Here is a 24,745-nt window from a genome sequence, read left to right on the forward strand (position 1 = left end):
AAGGTTGTTGTGTGGACATCCCTTTAAAATGAAGAACAAAGGATAGATTAAAAACATAATTCATACCTTGTATTTATTAATACATTATGAACCAGATGTAAGCAGTTTTTAATTCCTTGACTCCCGAACACGGCAGGCAATTTTTACATTTGCTTATCCAAAAGAGGGAAAAAGAAGCAGTCTCATCATTGTACAATACCTAGGGGAGGACTGCAATAATCTTGGATTTACAGTATGGCCAAAAAGATGTGGCCTACCAATACACAACGCTGCAAATTATGTATAACTGGGTATAAGGAATGCTCCATTGGCTGGCCTTTTAATAGGTCCAAGTCTAGGGCACAACATGGGGCTTCACCTGGTCAACCTACACACCTTGATATGCCCAATCACACCAAAAAGTCTTCCCTCTGCTGCCAATGTGGCATTTAGAAGCCATCTCAATTTCTTCCTGTTACTATTAGAAAACATTCTAAAAATTACAAGAATGTCAAAAAGAATCAAAACAAGTTCAAAAAGATTAAAACTTTATTAATGAAGCAATGTACAGGAATGTGTGCGCAATAAAACAAAATGTACATAAACCTAGAGCATCTCATTATACAGTGTATACCAGACAGACCAGATTTTTCTATACATATACAAGAGAGAAAAAAAAAAAAAGACTTTCAGTGAATTGGCAGATGAAAGTCGACAATTAGGTGTTTACATGACTCATACAAAGTTTTCTTCAATGATGGGACTTGGTTTGTTAATTTAATTTTAAAGTATTCTTTAATTAACAAAGGGTTAATACTTTATGTATTTACACTGATGTGGTAAAAGGATTGTACATTACCCTGGCACCGAAAAGCAAAATGGTTAATCCAAAGGTTAAATAAAAAAAAAGTATCATGAGCAATGAGAAGACATTAAAAAATTTTTTTATTATTATTATTACAATACATTAGCATTACAGCACGACCAAGTAAAAAATTAAGTAGTGCTCAACGTGGAATCCCTATTAATTCGGTATGTGCCACGGAGTTTACCGTCATGTACAATGATTCACCTGCATGGGATAGCAACCTAGACACCATCAAGGAATTCGAGTTAACATTGCCTATATCTTCATTAAAGCTTATGAATTCTATTAATTACGTTGCAAAAGGAATAAAAAAAAATATCCTGGTAGAGATTATGAATTGTAGCCTTAAAGGAAACTGTCAGGATTTGCTACCCCATCTTAAAGCAGCATGATGTAGGAGCAAAGGCCAGGATTACAGCAATGTATTACTTTGCTGGATTCCTTGCTGCAGTTTTGATAAAACCACCATTAATCCTCTGTGTAGCCCTGCCCACACAACTGATCGACAGAAAGCTGTTGATCAGTAGTGGGGGAATTGTTCTTCAGAGGTCAGGAATATGGCCGACTAGATGGCAGCAGGTTTACTAGTCTTCTTTCCCATGACCATCAGCGATTTTATCAAAACTAAATCAAGCAGCCCAGTAATTATCACTGGAATCAGGGTCTCTGTCTTTACATCATGCGGTAAAAACCTGATGATAAATTCAAAGTAAGGGAGGAAAATTCTCAAATTCAAAAGTTCCATGACTAAAATTATAAAGAGATAAGTTATAAAGAGCACTATAACTGCACATTACTTTTCTGATCATTTCACACAGCATACATTTTATGCAACTTTTTATTCCTTTAGAATGCCAAGCTTTTTCAAGGCTTCTTTCCGATGCTCTTCTGAAGTTCCCTTTGGAGTAATTTTAACACTAGTAACAGGAGCAGAAGAGCGAGAAGGCCTTGAAAAGAAAGAACGCTTCTCAGTAGTTTCCCCTCCCGCTGTAGACGATTCCAAGTTGGCAAAGTCTTTTCCAGTGCCGAGGGATGCTGGCCTAGGTCGATTGCTTCGCAAGAAATTTCCAGAAAACAGTGGTTTCTTGAAGAAAGAGCTGTTTGCCTTTTGAGACTCTTTTTCAATGCTTGACATAGAACCACTAAGGCCAACGCCAGACCGTTCTAAGGTGTTTGCCTTAAAGTTTATTTGTCTGAGACCAGGAACTGAGCCTTGAGGAAAGTGAAGGTATGGTTCATTGGAAGGTTCAAAATGAGCACTGTGCCGGTTGCTCTTATCAAGGACTTTATCCTTCCCTTGCACTTCTGGACTATGGCGAGTGACCACAATCTCCTTTGGTCGAGGAAAACTAAAGGGTTTTCCAGGACTGGTACTAATATTCTCAGAGGAACCCAATTTTTCTTGAGATTTCTCGCCTATAGATAGATGGCCTGATGTGTTCAATGGAACGGGATGAATTTCAGGAAAGGCAGTTTGTTTCTCCACAGGTGCTGTTTTTAAAGTCAAAGGTTTATCATCAAGGTCTTGTTTTACACTTTTTAAAGAAGCATCTGATCCTGTATTTAATAAATTAGTGCTATAACTAGATTTAATGTCTACTGTTGACGGAGCACGAGAATGTGATGGCGATTTGTGTTTTGTAGTGCCTGCTTCAGTGTTCTTAAAAGAACCATCAGTGGCAGTGGGGACCTCATTTAAAGACTTAGACATTTGAATTACATCATCCCCTTTTTCTTGCATATCTACCTTAACACTGGGTCTGTTTCTTCCAAAAACACTACTTTTAATATGTTGTGGAGGTATTTCCACTGTATTAGGGTCTTCGTGAATTAAAGTAGCTCCACTCACAACCTCCACTTTTTCTGGAGAGCTGAATTTCATGCTTTTTCCGTTCTTGCCTGGGCTTTCATTTCTTACTTGGCCATCATCAGCCTTATGCGTAATTGAAGGTTGTGTAGAATTTGTGCCCATTAAATCCACTGTATTTTGCTGATTAACATCACTTTTCCTGTTAAGATCTTTGTCACCTTGGTCACCAACACCTTGTGGTAGAGACAGATCGGTCTTTGAAGACCGCAATGAAATATTCTCTTGTGAACTTGATTTTGAAATAAAGCCTAATTTTTGTAATGCTTCAAGCCTAGCACGCTCATGTTCCTTGGAGTGAGGAACCTTTGGGATTGTAGGCTCATGAGATTTGTCACTATATCTCTCATGTGCTGAAAATGTTCTTGGTCTACTCTGTGGATCTAGATTAGATACCACACCTGAGCTTGACTTAATGATTATATGGGGTGGCAGAGCACGTGGCTTTGGTGCAGTTGGTGGGCCTTGTTTGACATCCACCGATTTTTCTTCAACCTGGGTAACCGTTTCTTGTGAACTTGTGATATTCTTTGGGGAGGAGACTCTTGGAAACAGTGGTGTTGGTATACTAAATGGCTTTACTACAGCTGGCATTTCTTTATATTCGGAGATTGTAGCTGGTCTAAATTGTGGTTTCTCATATCTTACTTCACGTGCATCTGTAGGATCAGTAACAGAGCGTCTCTTATCTATAAGAACTTGAGGATCTCTGAATGGTTCAGGAGGTGGTATAATCAGGAAGTCCATTTGAGGTTCCCCTGTTTGTGGTCTGTTAATTGATGACATGCTTTTTGGTTTCCCATGCCAGGACTTAGCCTGGTCTGATTCAGACTCAGGAAGCTTGGATTCTGCTTTATGTACTGGGTTTTCCTCACGAGAAACCTGTATTATCCTTGGAAAACTGTGGTATCCCTGGGGAATTTTAGAAACAGGGGCCCATTCTTCCACTTGTGGAAATACTGTACTCAGTGGTCTAGGTTTATCATTACCTGAAAACATAAATGACAGCTTAAATTACTATATTTGTTCCATTTTAATTACACAGTTATACATAAACCCACATTACCACTTCAACTACTAGTACCATCTTATGAATAAAAATAACTAGCTTCATTAATATAGGATATTCAAAAATAAAATGTACTATAAATTTGTTTTGAGGACCTAATGTCCAGATCAGAATGGAACATATTGTAAGAGGAAGGGAGGATCCTTATATAGGAGATGATGGGAATGACATTTTTAGGTGTTTAATCACGCCCTTTGCAGATATATTTAGAAGTTCCATACCTCTTCAACTTGTCATCTAGACATGTGGATCATTGCATAATGTGTACTTTATGTAACCCAGCTAAACAGCAATGTTAAAGGGTTTAAATTTTACAGTGAATGCTCACATGGATTAAGAAGTCATAACCTTTATACAGCTGCCACACCTCTTATGAAGCACCTGAACATTCAACATTGATCACGGTAGTAGCTGAATGGAACAGACGATCGCAGTCTGTGCTAAATATTCAGTGGTGATTGAAGGGAGATTTCAAAGAAAATTGAAATCAAACTTTGACCCAAACCAACAGTTTCATAAGAGTCTATAAACACTAATCGTTTGGATCATTCAACTCAGTCAGGATGCAAGAAGAAAAAAAAAAAAAAAAAAACACACACACACACACACACACACACACACACACACACACACACACCTTGCAACATGTTTATGCATTACGGTGATCCAAATCCGACCCAACGGTCGCTCCACCACAGTAACAAACACATGGAATTGATCAGATCATCATGAACACAACGCTATATTATTCATCAAAGGGGTTTTCCGGGAAAGTTTTTTTTTGTTTATTTTTTTTTTTAAATTATCAGTTAATAGCTACTGTTTTATTAAAATAAGCTCAGGTGTTGCTCACTCTCCCTAGGTTCAGCATTTCCTTTCTACTTCAGCATGGACGTCACAACTGCAGTGCACGTGACCACTGCACCCATTAACTGGCATTAGCGGCTTTGCCATTGCCCAAGTGACCACTGCAGCCTCACGTGACATCACCCCTGCAGCCTGTCAATGACCGAAGCAGTGACAGAGGTGCAGCACTTGACTTAAACTCAGGTGTTACTCCACTTCAATTCATTTCTTATTTGAATCCAGTGGGTTAATAATAATGAAAAAAAAAAATATTACCAGAAAACCCCCTTTTTATCTTATTACTAATCACATGGAAAATCCAAAGACAAGTTATAACATCGCCATCTACGCAAATACACAAGCACAGTGCTTTATTAATGTACATTTAAATGTATTGTCCCAAATGCAACACTAATCACCTATTTATAGGATCACAAAGATGAGCCTCCCATTTTCTCTGGCTGAATGGGACAGTGGTTGTAGTAGCATGGTGCGTTTCCATAAAAGCCTGACAAAGATAGTCAGTATTGGCACAATCCTTTTAAGCAGATTGCAACAAATCAAAAGAAGCCACCTATTCCTGTAACACTCCTAAAACCAGTAGTTAGTACTGGTTAATTCCATTAGACATTGAAGATAGGAGACAGAGCTCTTCCAGAAGAAATGCAATGTCTTACCACTAGAACTTGGAGCTTTTGTTGGTTCAGTCCCCGAATGGCTGGCAGATTTTTCAGTTGTCTCCAGTTCATCGTTGGATACCCCACTATCATCTTCATTATCCAGAGAGTCTATTGTTTCCTCTAGAAACATCAAGCATTCCCGTTCTTCAGCTGAAAGATGATCATATCCATCTCCACTCTATAAAAGAAAAAAAAAATAATAGTCCAATACAAGATATATACTAACTTACATAAAAGATCATTTAACACCAGGAAAGTCTGTAAAAAATATAGTTATAGACCGGTTGGTAATGTGCATTCTGGAGCTAGAAACTGGTGAAAAGGAAAGTCAAGAAGTTTAGTGTAGCAATCAGATTTCTGTTTTTATTTTCTATGGACCTCTGGGAAACGGGAGCTAAAACTTGAATGTACAAGTACAGACCATGATGCATGGACAAGCCACAGGTCTCCTGACCAGAACTTATTGGCAGCCTCATGGGCATATACGCGGACCGTACCCTGGCTGCAAAACACTGATGTGTAAACCGGCCTTAGCCAAAGACTCTGCTGTCCATTATACTATCCTTCCAGATTGTTCGATGGCTCTCCTAATTTCCATTTATATGGCCCTCTTTTACGTAAATGGTAGCACTATTCGAATATGCAGACAAGGGTGGCAGGCCACTACAACTACAGGCAGCCAGAAATGGATCTTTTACTTCTATGGCTTTGTGAAGGTTGTCACAGAGCTGAAGGAAAAAAAAAAAAAATTGTGTCTGAGCATGCGTGTATAATTTTTAATATACATTTGTGTGTGTATATATATATATATATACACATACACATACATACATACACATACACTCACCGGCCACTTTATTAGGTACACCATGCTAGTAACGGGTTGGACCCCCTTTTGCCTTCAGAACTGCCTCAATTCTTCGTGGCATAGATTCAACAAGGTGCTGGAAGCATTCCTCAGAGATTTTGGTCCATATTGACATGATGGCATCACACAGTTGCCGCAGATTTGTCGGCTGCACATCCCAAAGATGCTCCATACAAGGCAGGATGGATCCATGCTTTCATGTTGTTTACGCCAAATTCTGACCCTACCATCCGAATGTCGCAGCAGAAATCGAGACTCATCAGACCAAGCAACGTTTTTCCAATCTTCTACTGTCCAATTTCGATGAGCTTGTACAAATTGTAGCCTCAGTTTCCTGTTCTTAGCTGAAAGGAGTGGTACCCGGTGTGGTCTTCTGCTGCTGTAGCCCATCTGCCTCAAAGTTCGACGCACTGTGCATTCAGAGATGCTCTTAGGCCTACCTTGGTTGTAACGGGTGGCGATTTGAGTCACTGTTGCCTTTCTATCAGCTCGAACCAGTCTGCCCATTCTCCTCTGACCTCTGGCATCAACAAGGCATTTCCGCCCACAGAACTGCCGCTCACTGGATTTTTTTTCTTTTTCGGACCATTCTCTGTAAACCCTAGAGATGGTTGTGCGTGAAAATCCCAGTAGATCAGAAGTTTCTGAAATACTCAGACCAGCCCTTCTGGCACCAACAACCATGCCACGTTCAAAGGCACTCAAATCACCTTTCTTCCCCATACTGATGCTCGGTTTGAACTGCAGGAGATTGTCTTGACCATGTCTACATGCCTAAATGCACTGAGTTGCCGCCATGTGATTGGCTGATTAGAAATTAAGTGTTAACAAGAAGTTGGACAGGTGTACCTAATAAAGTGGCCAGTGAGTGTATATATACACACACACACACACACACACACACACACACACACATACACTTTTTGCATGCATTTATTTAAAATATTCAATATATTTAATAAAGAAAACATTTTATCAGGCATTTGGCACCCGACTTGTTTTTTTTTTGGTATTATATGTTAGAGGTGCGGCTCTAAGCACAATAATTCTTTATATTATTATGTTCCACACTGGTTGGTTTAATTACTGTAACAACTTAACTTATTCTCATTCATGGCGCATTCAACGTAAAGCCCCACTCCAGCATTTTACTTTATTTCACCGCTGGAGTGGGGCTATTAATCGAAGTTTCCAGACTCTGGTATAATACTTACCAGCCACCATCTTCAGCTCTTCCCTGTGCTGCTCCTGTCCTTCCCCACCAACTTATGACCGCAACTTCTGACTTACCAGAAGTCAGAGGCAACAGTCACAAGCTCCCATTCTGGTCTTGTTCTAGCCCTCAAACTAACATTGAGTTGTGACTTAAGGATTGTCCAGCAAATGCTGGAGAAATCCAGCAGGTCCCAACCTGTTGGACACAAACCGGAGAAGCGTAGAGAACAGATGATGGCAGCTGGTAAATCTAAAACTAGGGGCTGCAGAATATGAATATATATATATATATATATATATATATATATATATATATATATATATACACATATATACACACACATATACACACACGCTTGCATGGTGCCTTATCATTTTCTGTAAAGTGGCCTTAAATCAAGTCATCTAATATACCACCAGATAGAGTGCAATAAAGTTTTAGAAATCTTAAACAAATTTTCCTGTAGATATGGTGTAACAGGGACAAAGGTGAATTACTTTTAGCAGCTTGTTTTATTTTTTTGCCTTCCTTTTTCCTGTAAGTATTGAAGAAATAAGAAAAATATTCAATATATTGGACTTTATTCCATAATCATTTGTTCTGCAGAACAGGTTAACCATTGAGCCACAAAGCTTGAACTTGCTGCCTTTAGCCTGAGGACACATCTGTGCCATTTACAACTAGGAGGAAATTAAACAGATAAAGCTCTGCTCAGAATGGTTTAGGTAAAAATCTGAAGTATGCAAAAAAAAAAAAAAATTATATATATATATATACACACACATACACATACATACATACACACACACATACATACATACATACATACATACATACACACACAAAAATATGGAGTCAAAAGATATGCTATGATTTTTCCAATGACTTTCATTGAGACACAGAGCAACAGTTTACATCTTAAAATATTATATACATATATATTTTAAGATGTAAACCTAGCTTTGCCATCCAGCACTCAAGAAAAACTAGGCAACGATCGGAGTGGCAATGTCAAACCTGTCAATTGTCACCAGTTTTCTAGAAAAAGACCTAACCGAGACATGACTAAGAATTAGAGAATGGAGAACCCAGACATTAGGGATCAATTCTCATTTTTTTTTTTTTAAATACATCAAAATACAAATTTTACTTACAGTAAAGAAAACTAACAATAATAGACTGATACAGAGGGGAGATGACCCTGCCCTTGCGGGCTTACATTCTACAGGATTTTGGGGAAGGAGACAGTAGGTCGGTGTCTGTGGTAGCTCCGATGGTGTTGAGGTGGCCGTCAGGTCATTACAGGTTGTAAGCTTCTTTGATGACGTGGGTTTTAAAGGTTCCTTTTGAAGGATCCAAATGTGGTGGATAACTGGACGTGTTGGGGCACAGAATTCCAGATGATGGGGGATATTCAGGAGAAGTCTTGGAGGCGGTTGGGTGAGGAGCGAATAAGTGTGAAGGAGAGAAGGAGGTCTTGGGAGGACCGGAGATTACGTGAGATTAGATCTTGAGATTAGTATGGAAATATACGGAGGAGAAAAGGTTATGGATGGCTTTGTAGGTCAGTGTTAGTAATTTAAACTGGATACGCTGGGAAATTGGGAACCAGTGAAGGGATTTGCAAGAGGGGAAGCAGGAGTGCAGCGAAGAGAGAGATTAGTCAGGCAGCAGAATTAAGGACGGACTGGAGGGGTGCGAGAGTGTTAGAGGGTAGGCCACAAAGGAGCATGTTGCAGTAGTCGAGGCGAGAGAGGATTAGGGCATGCACAATCATTTTGTTAGAGTGAGGGTTGAGGAAAGGACAGATTCTGGAAATATTTTTAAGCTGGAGGTGACAGGAGGTGGTGAGAGCTTGGATGTGCGGTTTAAAGGACAGGGCAGAGTCAAGGGTTACTCCGAGGCAGCAGATTACTGGGACGGGGGAAAGTGTGAGCTCATTTATTGTGATAGATAGATCAGGTAGGGAAGGTGTGTGAGATGGAGGAAAGATAATTAGTTTGGTTTTGTCCACATTGAGTAAGCGAGAGGAGAAGGAGGATATGGCTGATAGACATTCTGGGATTCTGGAGAGCAGAGAGGTGAAGTCTGGGCCAGAGAGGTAGATCAGTGTCATCGGCATATAGATGGTACTGGAAGCCATAGGACTTTATGAGTTGTCCCAGGCCAAGGGTATAGATTGAGAAGAGAAGAGATCCTAGGACAGAGCCTTGAGGGACACCAACAGAGAGGGGGCGAGATGAAGAGGTAGCATGGGAGTCGGAAAAGCTAAATGTGTGGTTGGTGAGGTATGAGGAGAACCAGGATAGGGTGAGCTCTTTGACACCAAAGGAAGAGAAGATCTGTAGTAGGAGGCAGTGAATTATTGACCAAAACAAAGGGGCTGGTGGAAGCAATCTAGCCAAATTTTTTTTCCATTGCTCTCCGTGTGCGAGGCTTTGTCTGGTAATGCAATATGCAGCTAATCAGCAAAAGGGCCTTTATTCAGATGACCAATGTGTTAATGGGGGCTCAGATCGCTAATAATTATACTTTAACAGCCCATGTAGAAAGGCTGTTAGCCCTTCACGCAAGAATGATCATTCTAAAATATAGGAGAACTAAATAAAAAAAAAAAAAATTCAGTTGACCGATATCCAGTCTTCAAAGAACATACCACAAACATCTACACAAGATGCTAGAACATACTGGCCCACACTTATCAGTTCTCACAACACTTTTGAAAAAAAAAAAACTCATTGCTCCCAGATTTGTAAAAGATGGGATGGTTCATTTTTATACTTTAAATACAGCATAAAGTGCACCAAACATCTTTTAGGTAGTATGGCGCAATTCACTCCAACAACCTGGGTCTGGCTTTGCTTGCAAAGACCATAGTGCATCACAATTGCCCAATGTTATAGGTTCAGTCATCACCAATACAAATACAAGTAATGTGCCTGACCCACTGGAGTCCATGATAATTTTTTACTGAAATTCTAAGCTAGGAAAAAAGAAAAAAAAAAAAAAGGAAAAAAAAAGGGGAAGAATCTTTGAATAATACTTACAAATGCAGAATGGTTGGAAGAAATGCTCTCCATGCTGTCACAGCTGCCTGTGCTGCCCACACTGTTCAAACCTGCCATTCCTACATGCCGAGTCCAGGGGGCTTTTTCAGGCATCACCCAGAACAGGTCACAGGAAAGGTTGGAGCAATTTTAAAAGTTTGAAAGCTGTAAGGAAAAATTGAAAACTTGAATATTGTAAAATTTAAAAAAATAAATAAATAAAAACAACACTTTAAAGAGAGGTTAATTGAGATTTCATATCAAAACATTTTTTAAAAATCTCAGTTACTGCAATAAATCCTAAAGTGTCCAACAACTGAGACATTGATAAAAATTATATCCAGTCTTTATTATGCTTTGGGGTGTATAGCACCATCATATTCTGCAGCGATTTACAGACATCACCACTACTGTCCTCATTGGAGCTCACTTCTAATTTCTTTATTAGTTGATCTTTAGAGTGTGATCAAGAACCAGGAGGAAACCCAAGCAAATATGGGGAGAACATACAAACTCCTTGCAGATGTTGATTTTGTTGGGATTTAAACCCAGGACCCCAGTGAAGCAAAGCAACCGTTCTAACCACTGAAAAATCCAGGTTGCCCACTACTACTAATAAGATGTAGAAGCATACCTTTTCATTCAGTTTAAGTAGCAGTATTAAATGCAAAATGTGAAGACCACTATGTGACAGCAGTTTAGCAATTGGGCGGGCGTTTATGTACCAACTAGATTCAATATCCTTTTGGAAAAAGCAGATGAAAAAGAAGCGGCTGAAAAATTAATCAGAACGTGAGCGCTCAATATACTGGCAGTCACAGCTATAACTGTTAGATCTTGCAATTGCGGGGAATCCTGACTGTCAGGATCCAATAATCTGTAGTCACAGAGTGGCTCCTGATTAGATGCTACAGCTGTCAGTATTAGCTTGGGTACTTGCTGCTGTCCAGCTCAGTTTAATATCAGGCTGCCGAACTGATATGGATTTTCAAAGTACACTAGCCCCACTATGTTTAAAATCTATGTAATAATGTACGCAGTTTGTATTAAGTCTGGTGATGGAGTCACTTTACGGCAGAGCGCTGAGAACACTAACTTTAGCGACCGCCTAGGGAGCACTTGTGGAATGGTAAACTCTGGGATAAATAAAATTTCATATACATGCTGCTGCTAAAATAGTACATACTATAAAGGTATGTTAACACTGGGCGTTTTTGCTGCGTTTTTTTGTTGCTTTTTTATGCTAATTTTCAGCTGCTTTTTACAGTACCAGAAAAGCCTATGAGATTTCAGAAATCTCATACACATTGTTTTTTTGTCATCAGGATTTTGTGCTTTGCTGCTTTTTTGAACATAGAGCATGTCACTTCTTTCAGCGTTTTTCACCCATTGGCTTGACTGGGTGTTGAAAGAAAAAAAAAACGCTGCAAAAACGCAGGTATCACTATTTGCAGCTTTTTTTCTGCAGAAAAGACATGGACATTAGCATGGACAAAGACACAAGTTAGCCCAAAAAAAAAACCGCACCAAAACCGCACCTAAACCTGCGTTTTTGCCGCAGCTTCTTTCCTGCCAAGAAATCAGGTTTTGCCGCAGAAAAAAAACAAAAAAAACCCACCTAATGTGAACTTACCCTAAATATTTTAGCATTTATATGCCTCCTCCATACAGCACTGTCAGCAGACTTGTAAGATTGAAACTGCTAAAATTCTTCCTTCAAGAAGCACTCAAGCAATTTTCTTACTTGACCTAAATGGTGCAGCAGCCGCTATTTGTATTACATACTAATGAAAAAGGCTCTTCTGTAGACGTGGTGCATATCAGTTTCAATTTATGTGCCATTTCTGACTTGTCTCATGTTAATTCTGGTGCATAGCATAATTTGCTATGCAGACACCAATCTAATGGCAGCAAAGGATAAATACAACATAGAATTGCTATCTTTTTGCTCACTCTGCAGCGTCTCTGCATTCTCTAATGTTGTTTCAGGCCATTTCCCCTGCCTCCTGCATGTGACAGGTATTTTCCCCATCAGCTTTAACAAGCAGAAGGCAGAGGACAAGATGAATGTAAAGCTGCATCTCCTCTCCATTATACATTATGTATGCTGTATATGGGAATTGTGCACAAAACATCTATTAGACACCGGTAAACGCACATTCATTTTTAAAGGAAGTCTGTCACCCATTTTTTTGCCACCCAGTCTCTGAGCATAATAAAGTAGACAGAGTCCCAGATTCAAGCAATTTAATCACTTACTGGGCTGCTTTGTGTAGTTTTGAATAAAAAAAAACAAAACAAAAAAAAAACATCATCACTGTTTTAAGTCAGCAAGAGATCATTAGAGGACAAATATACAGGGTACACAGAAAACTGCTAATCAGTGGTGTGTTAGTGGGGTTACACAGAGCTCAGTATTCAGGGAACTGCTAGATAATACAGCGTTTATGAAATTGATAGCAAGCAGCTCAGTATGCAATAATACATCGCCGGAATCAGGAAGCAAAAAGCTGGTTAAAAAGATTCTCTTTAAAAAAAAAAAAAAAAATAGCATATGCACAGCAAGTCATTGCTGTTTAAAATGTTCACTTTTTTATACTTATTGAGCACTAGTGATGAGCGCAATTGTTTGTTACTTGAGTTTGTCTACAGGGCTGGGGTGTGAACAGTATTGCGGGTGCTCGAGTGAGATGTTTGCATCCCCACAGCTGCTTGTTTCGCGGCTGTTTGTCAGGCAATCCCTACATGTTTTGTGGCTGTCTAAACAGCCGCAAAAATATGTCACTGGAGCACCTGCGATACTCTGTACATACCTGAGCACCCTAGGTAAACTCAAGTAATAATACAACAAAGTCCTAACTGGAAAAAGGGCACTCCAAATCCATAACAACCAACCCATTTACGTGTGAAAATGGGAAAGAAACAGAAGAGATCCAACAATAAGGTTAAAAATACATGAAATTTATTGCATTTAAATCTAGAACAAAAATTGAAAAAAAAGCACATAAAGGGGCATATACATAAAGGGCCAACAAATTCCAAATTGTAAGTCTATGATTATCAGTTGTGAGAATAGACTATTGGAGGTTATAGTTTTGAAAGAGCAATTGCAAATAGTTTGCTTCCTTCCCCCACAACCCCAGAAGAAGCTGGCGGCAAAACGCGCGTTGGGGTGAGGGGATGCCTGGGCTCCGGTTCTATGGCTACTACTGTCTGGTAACTATCATCCACATTCTCTCAAGCTTTACTTGATCAACAAAGTTTTATTAGTGGCTATTGCTGCATTTACCTGTAGATACATGTACTTTGGATACATCCTCTTTAAGAGAATGTGTTTTTACTCAGACTGCCATTTTACCATCGTTGTGCCACTATCTAGGCTGTGAGGTTAGTCTTTGGGGTAGGAAACTAACAATTTGCAATTGATCTTTGATAAATTATAACGTCCCATGGTCTACTCTCACAACTGATAATCAAAGATTTACAATTGGGAATTTGTTGGCCCTTTCTGTATATGCCCGGCGTCCCCTACGGTACTCTTACATCAGGTGCTTTTTAATTTTCATTTTATATTTAATTGCAATAAAATTCATGTATTTTTAACCTTATTGGTGGATCTCTTCCGTTTCTTTCCCATTTTCACAAGTAAATGGGTTGGCTGTTATCCAGGTAGAAACTGCCTAAAAGGACAAAGTTTGTCTGTACCTATAGGGTAAAGTAGTAATCAACGAGACAACCAAAATTAAAACATATGCATAGATTTATTTCGCTTTAAACAAAAAAAACAAACAAAAAAAAAGATAAAAACTGTGGTTCAAGTTTGGACAAAATTCCATCAAGGACAAGCTAACCGTATGCTTTAAGTGCTACTATTTTCATCTCGGACTGAAAAAAAAAAAAAAAAATCTTGTGAACAACCTTCTTAAAACAGATCATGCCAAGAGTAAAAACATTGCCAAACAGAATGTTATTTCAAGGCAACAAACTGAGTGAGGTGGGGTTCTGATTCACCGGAGGACTATATAATACCCACTTACATCATCAGTGCAGATCACACTACCTGATGACTGCACCGGCAATTACCCATGTTAGCATAAGGGGAAAAAAAAGGATGATGATACTCGGACGTATTTATATGGGTGTGTACGATACAAGTGACCTGTATATAAAAGACTTCCAGTTATTAAAGGTACAAAGTACTGAGAGTCAATGGCATAATATTGTCGCTTATGCAAGTCTAACTGAGATAAAGTATCAAGCAATAAAAGAGTTATAAGCTGTAATACAACAACTTAAATTGACAGCCAAATCCACCAATATATATTTAAATATACAGTTTAAGTTATTACTGCCATGTGTCTAGGTGTACTAGGCACGTTATCTTGGGTCCAATATAAGTCGAGGCAACTTACGTGTCAACTGTTGGAAGTTTTCCTTGTTCCCAACACAATTTGGTATTATATCCCTTGTAAAATAATGACAGTTGTATAGATGTAGATAGTAAGACAACGGCCAAACTGGTTTCTCCCTAGTTTTCTTGTAGCACAGCAGCAAGTCAACTTCAAAATGATTGTCCATGCAATATATACATAAACACACATCCAAACTTCTGGTACTTGGACCTTCAAAGTAGCATCAATTCTGATGCAGACCTTAAAATGAGATTATAACTATTGTAAGCCTGCGTGTTGTATTCTTAAAACTCCATATTTCTATGGAAAACAAAAATTATCACATTGGTTGAGAAAGTTTGAATTAACAAAAGAATTGTAGAAATTATGTGTGGGTAAAATGGAACCAGCCAAGATTGCTCCAGGTACCCTGTGGGTAATGGCTGATAAAATATGCAACAAAAACTTTGAACTGCCTTCCCATATGTTTTCTGTTTTTCATTAAACTAGTTTAAGCTCAATTCACGCTACGTGTGTTGTGACCCTTTAAATATACATGTGCCCATTGCATGTCCACTTAAAATGGAACCCATCAGTTGGTTTAAACGCGGTAACTCAGCATATTGTGTCATACCCATTATAACCTATGGTGCTATGCACGTATGTTTTTACATGGACTGTGTATCTGTACAAACCACATGGAGACATGTCCGATTTTTTTCCGGCAGCAAGGATGACAAGGGACAACACAAGTCTATGGGTCGGTGAACAGTGAAAAACCATGTAGAGCACACTGGTGATATCCATTTGCTGTACGTGCTTAAGATTGCAAAGCATAGGAGAAGTTCTGTAATTTAAGTCTTAACCAGAAAAACACTGATGATAGACATGGACACATGGATGTCACACTGATTGAAAACATCGACGACACCAGATCCTGTTTTATAAGGGCGTGTGAAGGGGGCCTTATATGGCTGCTACTAGACCCAAGACAGAAGCATTGTGGAGGGAATGGTCAAGCAATTTGGGCTAAAGGCACATACCTCAGCAAGCACACCTTGCAGGCCCCAGGGATACCACAGTGGAGGCAATTTAGGGATTGTTAAAGAGCATATATCAGTAGGTTTTCAGAGTGCTTTTTTTAAAGGTCATTTCAGACGTCCATGTATCATGGTGAGAGTAATGACAGATGGAATGACCGGCCCCAGGATTCCTGACTCAAACTGAACAGTTTCATAGGCATGTCCAAGGCTTACAAATACAGGTCAGGAGACCAACATCAAGTTGGTGCATCACGGCCCGTACCTCAGACTGTCTGAATGAGGACTTATACAAGCATTATGCATACACCTTATTTCTTTTATATTTAAGAGTCAATGGCAGACACATGCAACTGTAGGACTGTAGGTATATATCTAGTAGACTGCTTCAAATTACATATTTAAAGTAAATGTACCTGCAGTCCAAGCTGTGGACAACATACAGAGAAGAAGAAGCAGAACAGTGACGAACTGGTTTGTTGGAAAAGAATCAGTAGAAGGCAGCATTCACATGTTCAGTATTTTTACTTCTGTATTTATGACCCACTCCTGGTTTTTAGCTTATAAATACTGAAGTGGTGACGTGTTTTTATTATACTATTCCTCTGATTATAAGCCAAACTCAGGAGTGGAACAAATACTGACCAAATACTGAAGTGTCCGACTCCTAACTTTTACTTTAGTCATGGAAATCCTGGTGTTTGTATGCAGACAAGTCCTGTGGGTGGTCCCACTAGGGATTTACAGCCATCTCTGAATGCATATAGGGAAGAGTGTCAGTCACTGAGTAGGACCGCCCAACTGGACTCACATGCCTACAAACACCAAGAATTTCAATAAATAAAAGGCAAGTTTTACTGAATCTTTTCCCACAAAATATTTATCAAATCTGATCAGTTCCTCCTGTCTGCAGATCAGGTACCTTTTTCAAACATGACAGATTCACTTTAATAAGAAGATGATCTGAAGTGCATAACGGTGTAGACTACCCACCCAATCTACCATAGTATAGCACCATGTAGAGAATTTCTTCTAGGTTTAAATAACCAGTGAAGAGACATGTCACTTTAAATCTCAAGATTTGGGTCTATATGCAGATTCTGAAACATTGTGACAAGGACCCCAAATGCAGGCATGTGCACAAGTTGAATTATTTCAGATAAGCTGATTCTTATAATGTTTAGTACAAATACCTTCAAGTGGCTGTCAGACTCCATTACAGCCAATGGGATCTGTCTGGTATCGCTTCTTGAACCAGTTTCTCCAAATGCCAGTGACAACAGAACTGTATTTACTAACTATAAATCAGATCACATCCATATATCTGTCCTACAGTATCTATTAGCAAAATATTGTAGCACATGACAAGGAGATCATAAGAAGAGAATTTGCAATAAAGTAAATATAACAAGCCCTATGTGCTCCGCAACAAGTAGAACATTAAGCAATCAGGTCTATTCTGTACCTGTGCTAGGGATCATGGTCCTCTGTTAATATTTAACCCAAATGCCAGCTTCATATTTAGCAGTTAAAAATAATACTTCCTCTAGTTTCCTGCTGCCTTTTGTGAGTCATGTAAAATATGAGAAGTTCTGGGACTTTAAAATCCTACAAATGTATGTTCACTATAAAGCAATACAACAAGCCCAATAGGGTTTCCAGCTGAGAATGGCAGCTTTATTTATGGCCCATTTTAACTGTTAAACCCCGATATGTCTGATACAGTAGTTTGGATAGGGCCAATAAGAAAAAGCTTTTGTCATTCAATACTTTTAAGCATTTTAGACTATGATCACATCACCTTCTTGCCACAGTGGTTCCATATGGGGTTCTGTCTGAAGTTCTAGAAAAATCGGATGCAAGCTCATGTGCAGCCGAGGATATTGAATCTTATGATGTAGATGGAGTTCCTTTTTTCCCCCTTTGTGTGACCTAAATTTACAGTAGTATTTCTCAAGGGCTCACAAAAACTCGACCACATTTTTGTATCCACCTGAAAAAGTAAGACACTGCGGAATATTAGGTCAGAAGAGCATAAAGTGACTCAGCTTCATTAAAGTTTTTTTTTTTTTTTTGAACTTCAGATGGAAGTCCCAACAGAGCCACTGACATGTGGCAAGTATGTGACGTGAAAATAGCCTTATTACTTTCTATTTTGGACTCTGTCACCTTTGTCATGTTTATGGAAATAGCACAAATTCATTGCAGTCTTCACACTGATGCTCTGTGTAAGGGCAGTCTCACACGTCCAGATAATTCCGGTACCGGAAAAAAAAAAAAAAAAAAAAAAAAATCGGTACCGGAGTTATCCGGGTCCGTGAGCTCACGTAGGCCATACGTGCGGCACACGTGTGCCGCCCGTGTGCCGAGTGGGTACCACACGGAGCGTGCAGGAGACAGCGCTAAAGTTTAGCGCTTTCCCCTGCATCGTGCTGAAGCCGCCATTCATATCTTCTGTGCAGCAGCGTTTGCTGCATAGAAGATATGAATAATAGTGTTTAAAAGAAAGATCTATCTGTCCGCCGCCCCCCCACCCCCTGTGCGCCCCCCGCTGTTCTGAAAATACTCACTCGCTTCCCTCGTTGGCTGTCGCGGCTTCCTGTCCTGCCTTCTACTGTATGCGGTCACGTGGGGCCGCTCATTTACAGTCATGAATATGTGGCTCCACCTCCCATAGGGGTGGGGCCGCATATTCATGACTGTAATCGGCGGCCCCACGTGACCGCATACAGTAGAAGGAGCGGCCAGGACAGGAAGCAGCGACAGCCAACAAGGGAAGCGGGGGAGTATTTTCAGAACAGCGGGGGGGCACACGGGGGGTGGGAGGGCAGCGGACAGATCTTTCTTTTAAACACTATTATTCATATCTTTCTGTGCGGCAGCGTTTGCTGCATAGAAGATATGAATCGCGGCTTCAGCATGATGCAGGGGACAGCGCTTAACTTTAGCGCTGTCTCCTGCACGCTCCGTGTGGTACCCACTCGGCACACGGGTGGCACACATGTGCCGCACGTATGGCCTACGTGAGCTCACGGGCACACGGACAACTCCGGTACAGATTTTTTCCGGTACCGGAATTATCTGGACGTGTGAGACTGCCCTAATAAGACAGCAATGGAATAACTTTACCCAAATACTGAGCATGATTCCACACAACAGAAACTTCTAAACACCCAGCACTGGAAATCAATTTATGTGAGGCAATTAGCAGATATCCGAGTGCCAAAAACCATGGGTAGAGCAGATATTCCTTTTCATAGCCAAAAATCTAACACAAATTAATAGTTTGCCGTTCTAAAAAGTAAGCCTTCCCAAGTTAGGCCTATTGAAGTGAATGATTTAAGTAGCAGTACCACATACAGGTGCGTCTCACTAAATTAGAATATCATCAAAAAGTTAACTTACCATGTTTCAGTTCTTTAACACAAAAAGTGAAACTCATAATTATATAGAACCATTACAGACAGAGTGATCTATTTAAAGTGTTTATTTCTGTTAATGTTGATGATTATGGCTTATAGCCAATGAAAAACAAAGTCATTATCTCAGTAAATTAGAATACTTTATAACACCAGCTTGAAAAATGATTTCAAGATCTGAAATGGTGGCCTACTGAAATGTATGTTCAGTAAATGCACTCAATACTTGGTCGGGGCTCCTTTTGCATCAATGCTGGCGTGGCATGGAAGTGATCAGCCAGTGGCACTGCTGAGGTGTTATGGAAGCCCAGGTTGCTTTAATAGCAGCATTCAGCTCATCTACATTGTGGCGTCTGGCTTCTCATCTTCCTCTTGACAATATCCCATAGATTCTCTATGAGGTTATGGTCAGGAGAGTTTACTGGCCAATCAAGCACAGTGATACTGTTGTTTTTAAACCAGGTATTGGTACTTTTGGCAATGTGAAGTGGTGCCAAGTCCTGCTGGAGAATGAAATTTCCATCTCCAAAAAAGATTGTCGGCAGAGGGAAGCATGAAATAATCTAAATTTTCCTGGTAGATGGCTGCGCTGACTTTGGTCTTGATAAAACACAGTGGACCTACACCAGCAGATGACATGGCTCCCCAAATAATCACTGATTGTGGAAACTTCACACTAGACCTCAAGCAGCTTGGATTGTGTGCTTCTCCACTCTTCCTCCAGACTATGGACCTTGATTTTCAAATGGTACGCAAAATTTACTTTCATCTGGGGAAAAAAAAAAAAAAAACACACCTTGGACCACTGAGTTACAGACCAGTTTTTTTCCTCCTTGGCCCAGGTAAGAAGCTTCTAGTGTTGTCTATTGGTTATGAGTGGCTTGACACAAGGAATGTGACACTTGTAGCCCATTTCCTGGATATGACTGTGTGGTGGCTCTTATAGCAATGACTCCAGCAGCAGTCCACTCCTTGTGAATCTCCCGCAAATTTTTGAATGGCCTTTCCTTAATCCTTTCAAGGCTGTGGTTATCCCGGTTGCTTGTGCACCTTTTTCTACTACACGTTTTCCTTCCACTCATCTTTCCATTAATATGATTGGATACAGCACACCGTGAACCAGCTTTTTTAGCAGTGCCCTTTTGTGGCTTACCCTCCTTGTGGAGTGTGTCAATGACTGCATCTGGACAACTGTCAAGTCAGCAGTCTTCCCCATGATTGTGGAGCCTACTGAATCAGACATTGGGACCTATTTAAATTCTTAGGAAGCCTTTGCAGGTGGCTTTGTTAATTATTCGAACTTACTGAGATAATGACTTTTGGGTTTTCATTGGCTGCAAGCCATAATCATTAACAGAACTAAACACTTGAAATAGGTCACTCTCTTTGTAATGACTATATTATATAAGTTTCACTTTTTGTATTCAAGTTCTGAAATAAATTAAACTTTTTGATGATATTAAAATTTTGTGAGAAGCATCTGTATATCTAACAACTATACAGAAAAACCCACAATGGACTTAAAGTCTATTTACACTGCAAAATTATTATGAACGAGTTAGCATAGGACAGCTTGGTTCAGAGTAATCTTGCATTGCTAACAGGCTGCTGACCACCTGATGAACAAGCAAAACAGTAGTTTGTCAGGTGAAATTATCTTCTATCCTGCACAAAAGATCAATGTTCTCGACAGCACATTATCCTGTGCAAACAAGACTTGTGCTCCCGAAAATAATGGAATCCTATAAAGATCGTTTAGACCACATCTGGATAGCGGTCTGCCAGTGTAAACAGGCTATTAAACAATTGCCGATCCGCAAACAAGTTCCTGATCAGCGGTCATTTTGCACCACCAGTCGATTTGTGTAAATGAACCTTTGGAAATCAACTATCAAGTGGATGGGTGATGAGTCATGTAGACCCCTTCAGCTTCTACCCACCAAATACAGTGTATACTGAGGCTTCTAACATGGAAAGGTCATGAACAAGAATTACTTATGAGACTTACTGCTGATAAAACTGGATTTACAAGTTATAAAAATAGCAGTAGTCAGTCAACTCCCTTGGGGTGGGACTAAGTAGCTGGGACATTTAAATATAGGTGAAAAGCAGCAAACCCAATAAACAGCCTTTCAACCCTTGCATGTAAATAACAACCATGAACAGCATGTATTCATTTTGTACATATCGGGTATGTAAACTATGTAAAATAGATATGCAAGTATAAATAAATGAAAACTTCTTGGACTCAAAGATTAAACGATCATACTATGAAAAGGTTGTTCTCAGAAGCGACTTTCACATCCTTGGCTGAAGTCGATAATTAGTCCATATGTCTAGAGCAAGATCATTCAGGTGCCGGCACAGAACAAGAACCAATACCCATAGAAAGGTGGAAAAGTAACATGGAATATCGCTATTGGAGCGCCCCCACACCGCCGCTGGGCCGAGGAGTACCCGGTACCGGGCCTCTGAGTCTCTGCTCTGAGGTTGTCACGGTGGCTAGACCCGGTCCGTGGCCCTGCCGGTCAGTGGGGGACGTCCGGTGCAGTGAGTGATGATAGTGGTGCAGTTGTGGGGTGCAGGTCGCGGTAAATAACGAGGACACCAGGTTGCAGTCTCTTTACCTCTTTACTGAAGATCTCTGGGTCCTCAGTCCGGAATCCAGATAACCAGGCTGCGCAAGTCCGGCCGGTCCAATGGCACCTCCAGAGTTCTCTTTGCAGGTGGAAATCTGTGCCTACCTTCTTGCGCTTGTGTGTTGCGGTCCTTCCCTGCTGTGCTTACGGAAAGTCCCCACAACTGTTGTGTCTGTTTCTCATGTTCCCTCACAACTGTAATGTTCTCCCTTTTTACGTCCCCCTGATCTTACGGTTAGGACGCACCCGTATGACGGGGAGGCTCGGAGCTCTTCCGGGACTCTAGCGTCGCCCCACTCCTGTTGGTACCTCCCTAGGTCTTCCTGGGTCTGGGTGAGACAGCCCGCCTGTAACTGACTGTCCTGCCATAGGTTTGAAGTATGGCTTGAAACACTGTACTTCCTCGGCGTTCCGGCCACCGGTTGTGCGCCTCAGTAGGATGTTGCCTCGATCTTACGGCACGACTCCTACTGGTATTCTCCTATTTGCTTCGATCTCGTTTCTCACTCAGCACAATATATCTCTCTTCTGTTCCTTTCTTAGGGCACCGCCGCTATTCTGTGCAGGCACGGTCCCGTGACGTTCTTTCTTGTAGCCAGGTCTCCATCAGGGTCCCAAACCTGACAGAGGCCCTACCGAATCTTCCCCTGCAACACCCTCTGCCACAAGGTGTTGCCTGGTTCCCATCCAGTCAGCTTTCTCTTACTAACTTCCTGCCTGACCCCCAGTTTTACCAGTATGTGAGGAGTGGCCTAATGAATAGAACCCTTAGCTCCCCCTGGTGGACCGGCTGTGACATGTATTGGTGTCTGTGATACCTGGTCAGATGAACTCCTTCAGTGCCATCAGACGTACCATGGCTCCCCATAGCGGCGGGACCACGGTACTGCAACGACCAGGACTCTGGGGTGCTGCACTATTTCTTCCAAGCACTGCATTCCCCAGAGCCTGGAAAAATGTATTAACGTAATAAAAGAGGATTTCTGCACAAGACGGCAGAAATGAGGGCTACAGATATGACTATTTTAAGAACTACCGTAGTTGAACCATGCGAAATTTTTGCACATTCGTTGTCGGGGAACCAATTTCAGGAAAATTAAGCTGTCAAATGTAAATGTTGAACACAGAGAGGCATGTGTCTCACAGATTTGTGTGTGTGTTTTCATAAATATTTGAGCCCATGGATCCATTATATGTCCATTTTGCAAGACGGCAATAAAATCTCACCATACAGATGCTTACATGCGAGAAAATCGCATCCTCGCACTGCACACGGATGACATACGGATCATTGTTCGGGGAAAATTTCTGCGATTCTCATCCGTGTAAAACGGACCGATTTTTTATACGTTGTGTGTGACTCCAGCCTAAAGGAGATCCCCCAACATTAAACATAATGGTATTTTACTTACTGGTCAGAAGGGGTCTGATTGTCAGGACCTTGCAAAAGAACAGGGGCAGCAGCATTTTTTTACCCTCCACAGCAGCACTGCCATCTGTCTGCAGTGTAGGGAAGTGCAACACAGCCCTATGTATGTGAACGGAGCAGCAGATGGAGAATTGACCCCATAACTGAACGTATTTACACCATTGTATAATAATTGGGAATATCCCTTAAAAAAAAAAAAAAGGGAATATCTGCAGATTATTTTACCTTTTTTTCCCCCTACATAACTTGTGGGTCTATCTTACCCTCATCGATCTCAAGAAGGGTGCCAGGTATCTGGAAGAAGAGTTGACTGGACATGCACACCACTGCTCCTTTAATTCTTCTGTGGTCTGCCAGAGATGGCAAAGTACAGTACTCTTTTTCCAGCAGTCCTTTAGGGAGTGAATGGAGCGGTGGTGGGCATATTCAGCCAACAATACTTTCAGATGGAGCCTCATTCTCGGTTTTGGTTTGTAAAGTGAACCCTCAAAATTCAACCTTACAACTCACAATGGTTTTAGAAAATATCCAATGTCTTGTATTTATAACTAATTTGACAGATTTGCAAACAGGGAGTTCAACTGACTCAGAATATCAAGTTATTCCCGAGAGCTAAATTGTACAAATGACGGTCACATGTATCTAGTGCCTATTACTCACCCTACAGAACCACATGACAAGCTCCTTGAATACTTTCCCTGCTTGTCTAAACATAGAATGTACAGTACACTAGGAAAACCTGAATCATTTACCTGCAGAAACCTTATAACCGGTCGTAAGAAGAGCAAATCTGCAACAACACTGTAAATCACATTAGACTAACATCGGCCAACACCGTAGATAGGATTGGCCGACAGTGTACATGGGAGGAAATATCAATTTTTCCCCCTCCCAAATCTGCCATATGGACCCAGAGATATGCTAATTTCTATGGTCGTGGTCTTTACTAAGAGGGTGCGTGTTACAGAATTCCCTTGGGGCATGTGTTTAGGTTTCTGTGTATTATTACTCTGTGAGCACCATTCCCTTTTTAAACGCCACAAAAATTTGCAATGAATAAAAAGAAAAAAAAAAAAAAAAAGGGTCCAGCTGTCTTAAACCACATGGCAGCAGTAGAAATAAAATACGAACAAAACTGCTCAATTAACCTGGTGACAGGTACACTTTAAAAGTGTAAAAAAAATAAATAAATAAAAAACACCTCTTGGTGTGCAGCATTTGCTTTTCTTAAAGTGGTTGTCCACTACAGATCACGTGACAATGTCAATCCCTGTGTCTAATCAGTGCCGACTTCAATCTTCTCCCCTAAGGACATCCGGAAGAAGTGAAGTGAGCAGCAGCCTCTCTCGCTTCCTATGGATGTCTTGATTTGTCCGAAGGAGGGGAA

The 24,745-nt window shown here is 40.5% G+C and overlaps 1 protein-coding gene across 2 annotated transcripts in view; it reads right to left on the reverse strand.

Moving 5' to 3' along the window:
* Positions 1-510: 510 nt before the first annotated feature.
* The window catches only part of C3H1orf116 (chromosome 3 C1orf116 homolog), a 43,723-nt gene continuing 19,488 nt past the window's right edge, over positions 511-24,745 (reverse strand). For both annotated transcript variants that reach the window (XM_077295175.1, XM_077295176.1), the window contains exons 2-4: positions 10,441-10,605; positions 5,307-5,487; positions 511-3,703 (exon numbers count right to left, since the gene is read on the reverse strand). In XM_077295175.1, the coding sequence (XP_077151290.1) occupies positions 1,686-3,703; positions 5,307-5,487; positions 10,441-10,554 (2,313 nt within the window). In that variant the 5' untranslated portion in view covers positions 10,555-10,605 and the 3' untranslated portion in view covers positions 511-1,685. The remainder of the gene's footprint in view (positions 3,704-5,306; positions 5,488-10,440; positions 10,606-24,745) is intronic.

This window comes from Ranitomeya variabilis, chromosome 3 (assembly GCF_051348905.1).
Source record: "Ranitomeya variabilis isolate aRanVar5 chromosome 3, aRanVar5.hap1, whole genome shotgun sequence".
Lineage (NCBI taxonomy): Eukaryota > Metazoa > Chordata > Amphibia > Anura > Dendrobatidae > Ranitomeya > Ranitomeya variabilis.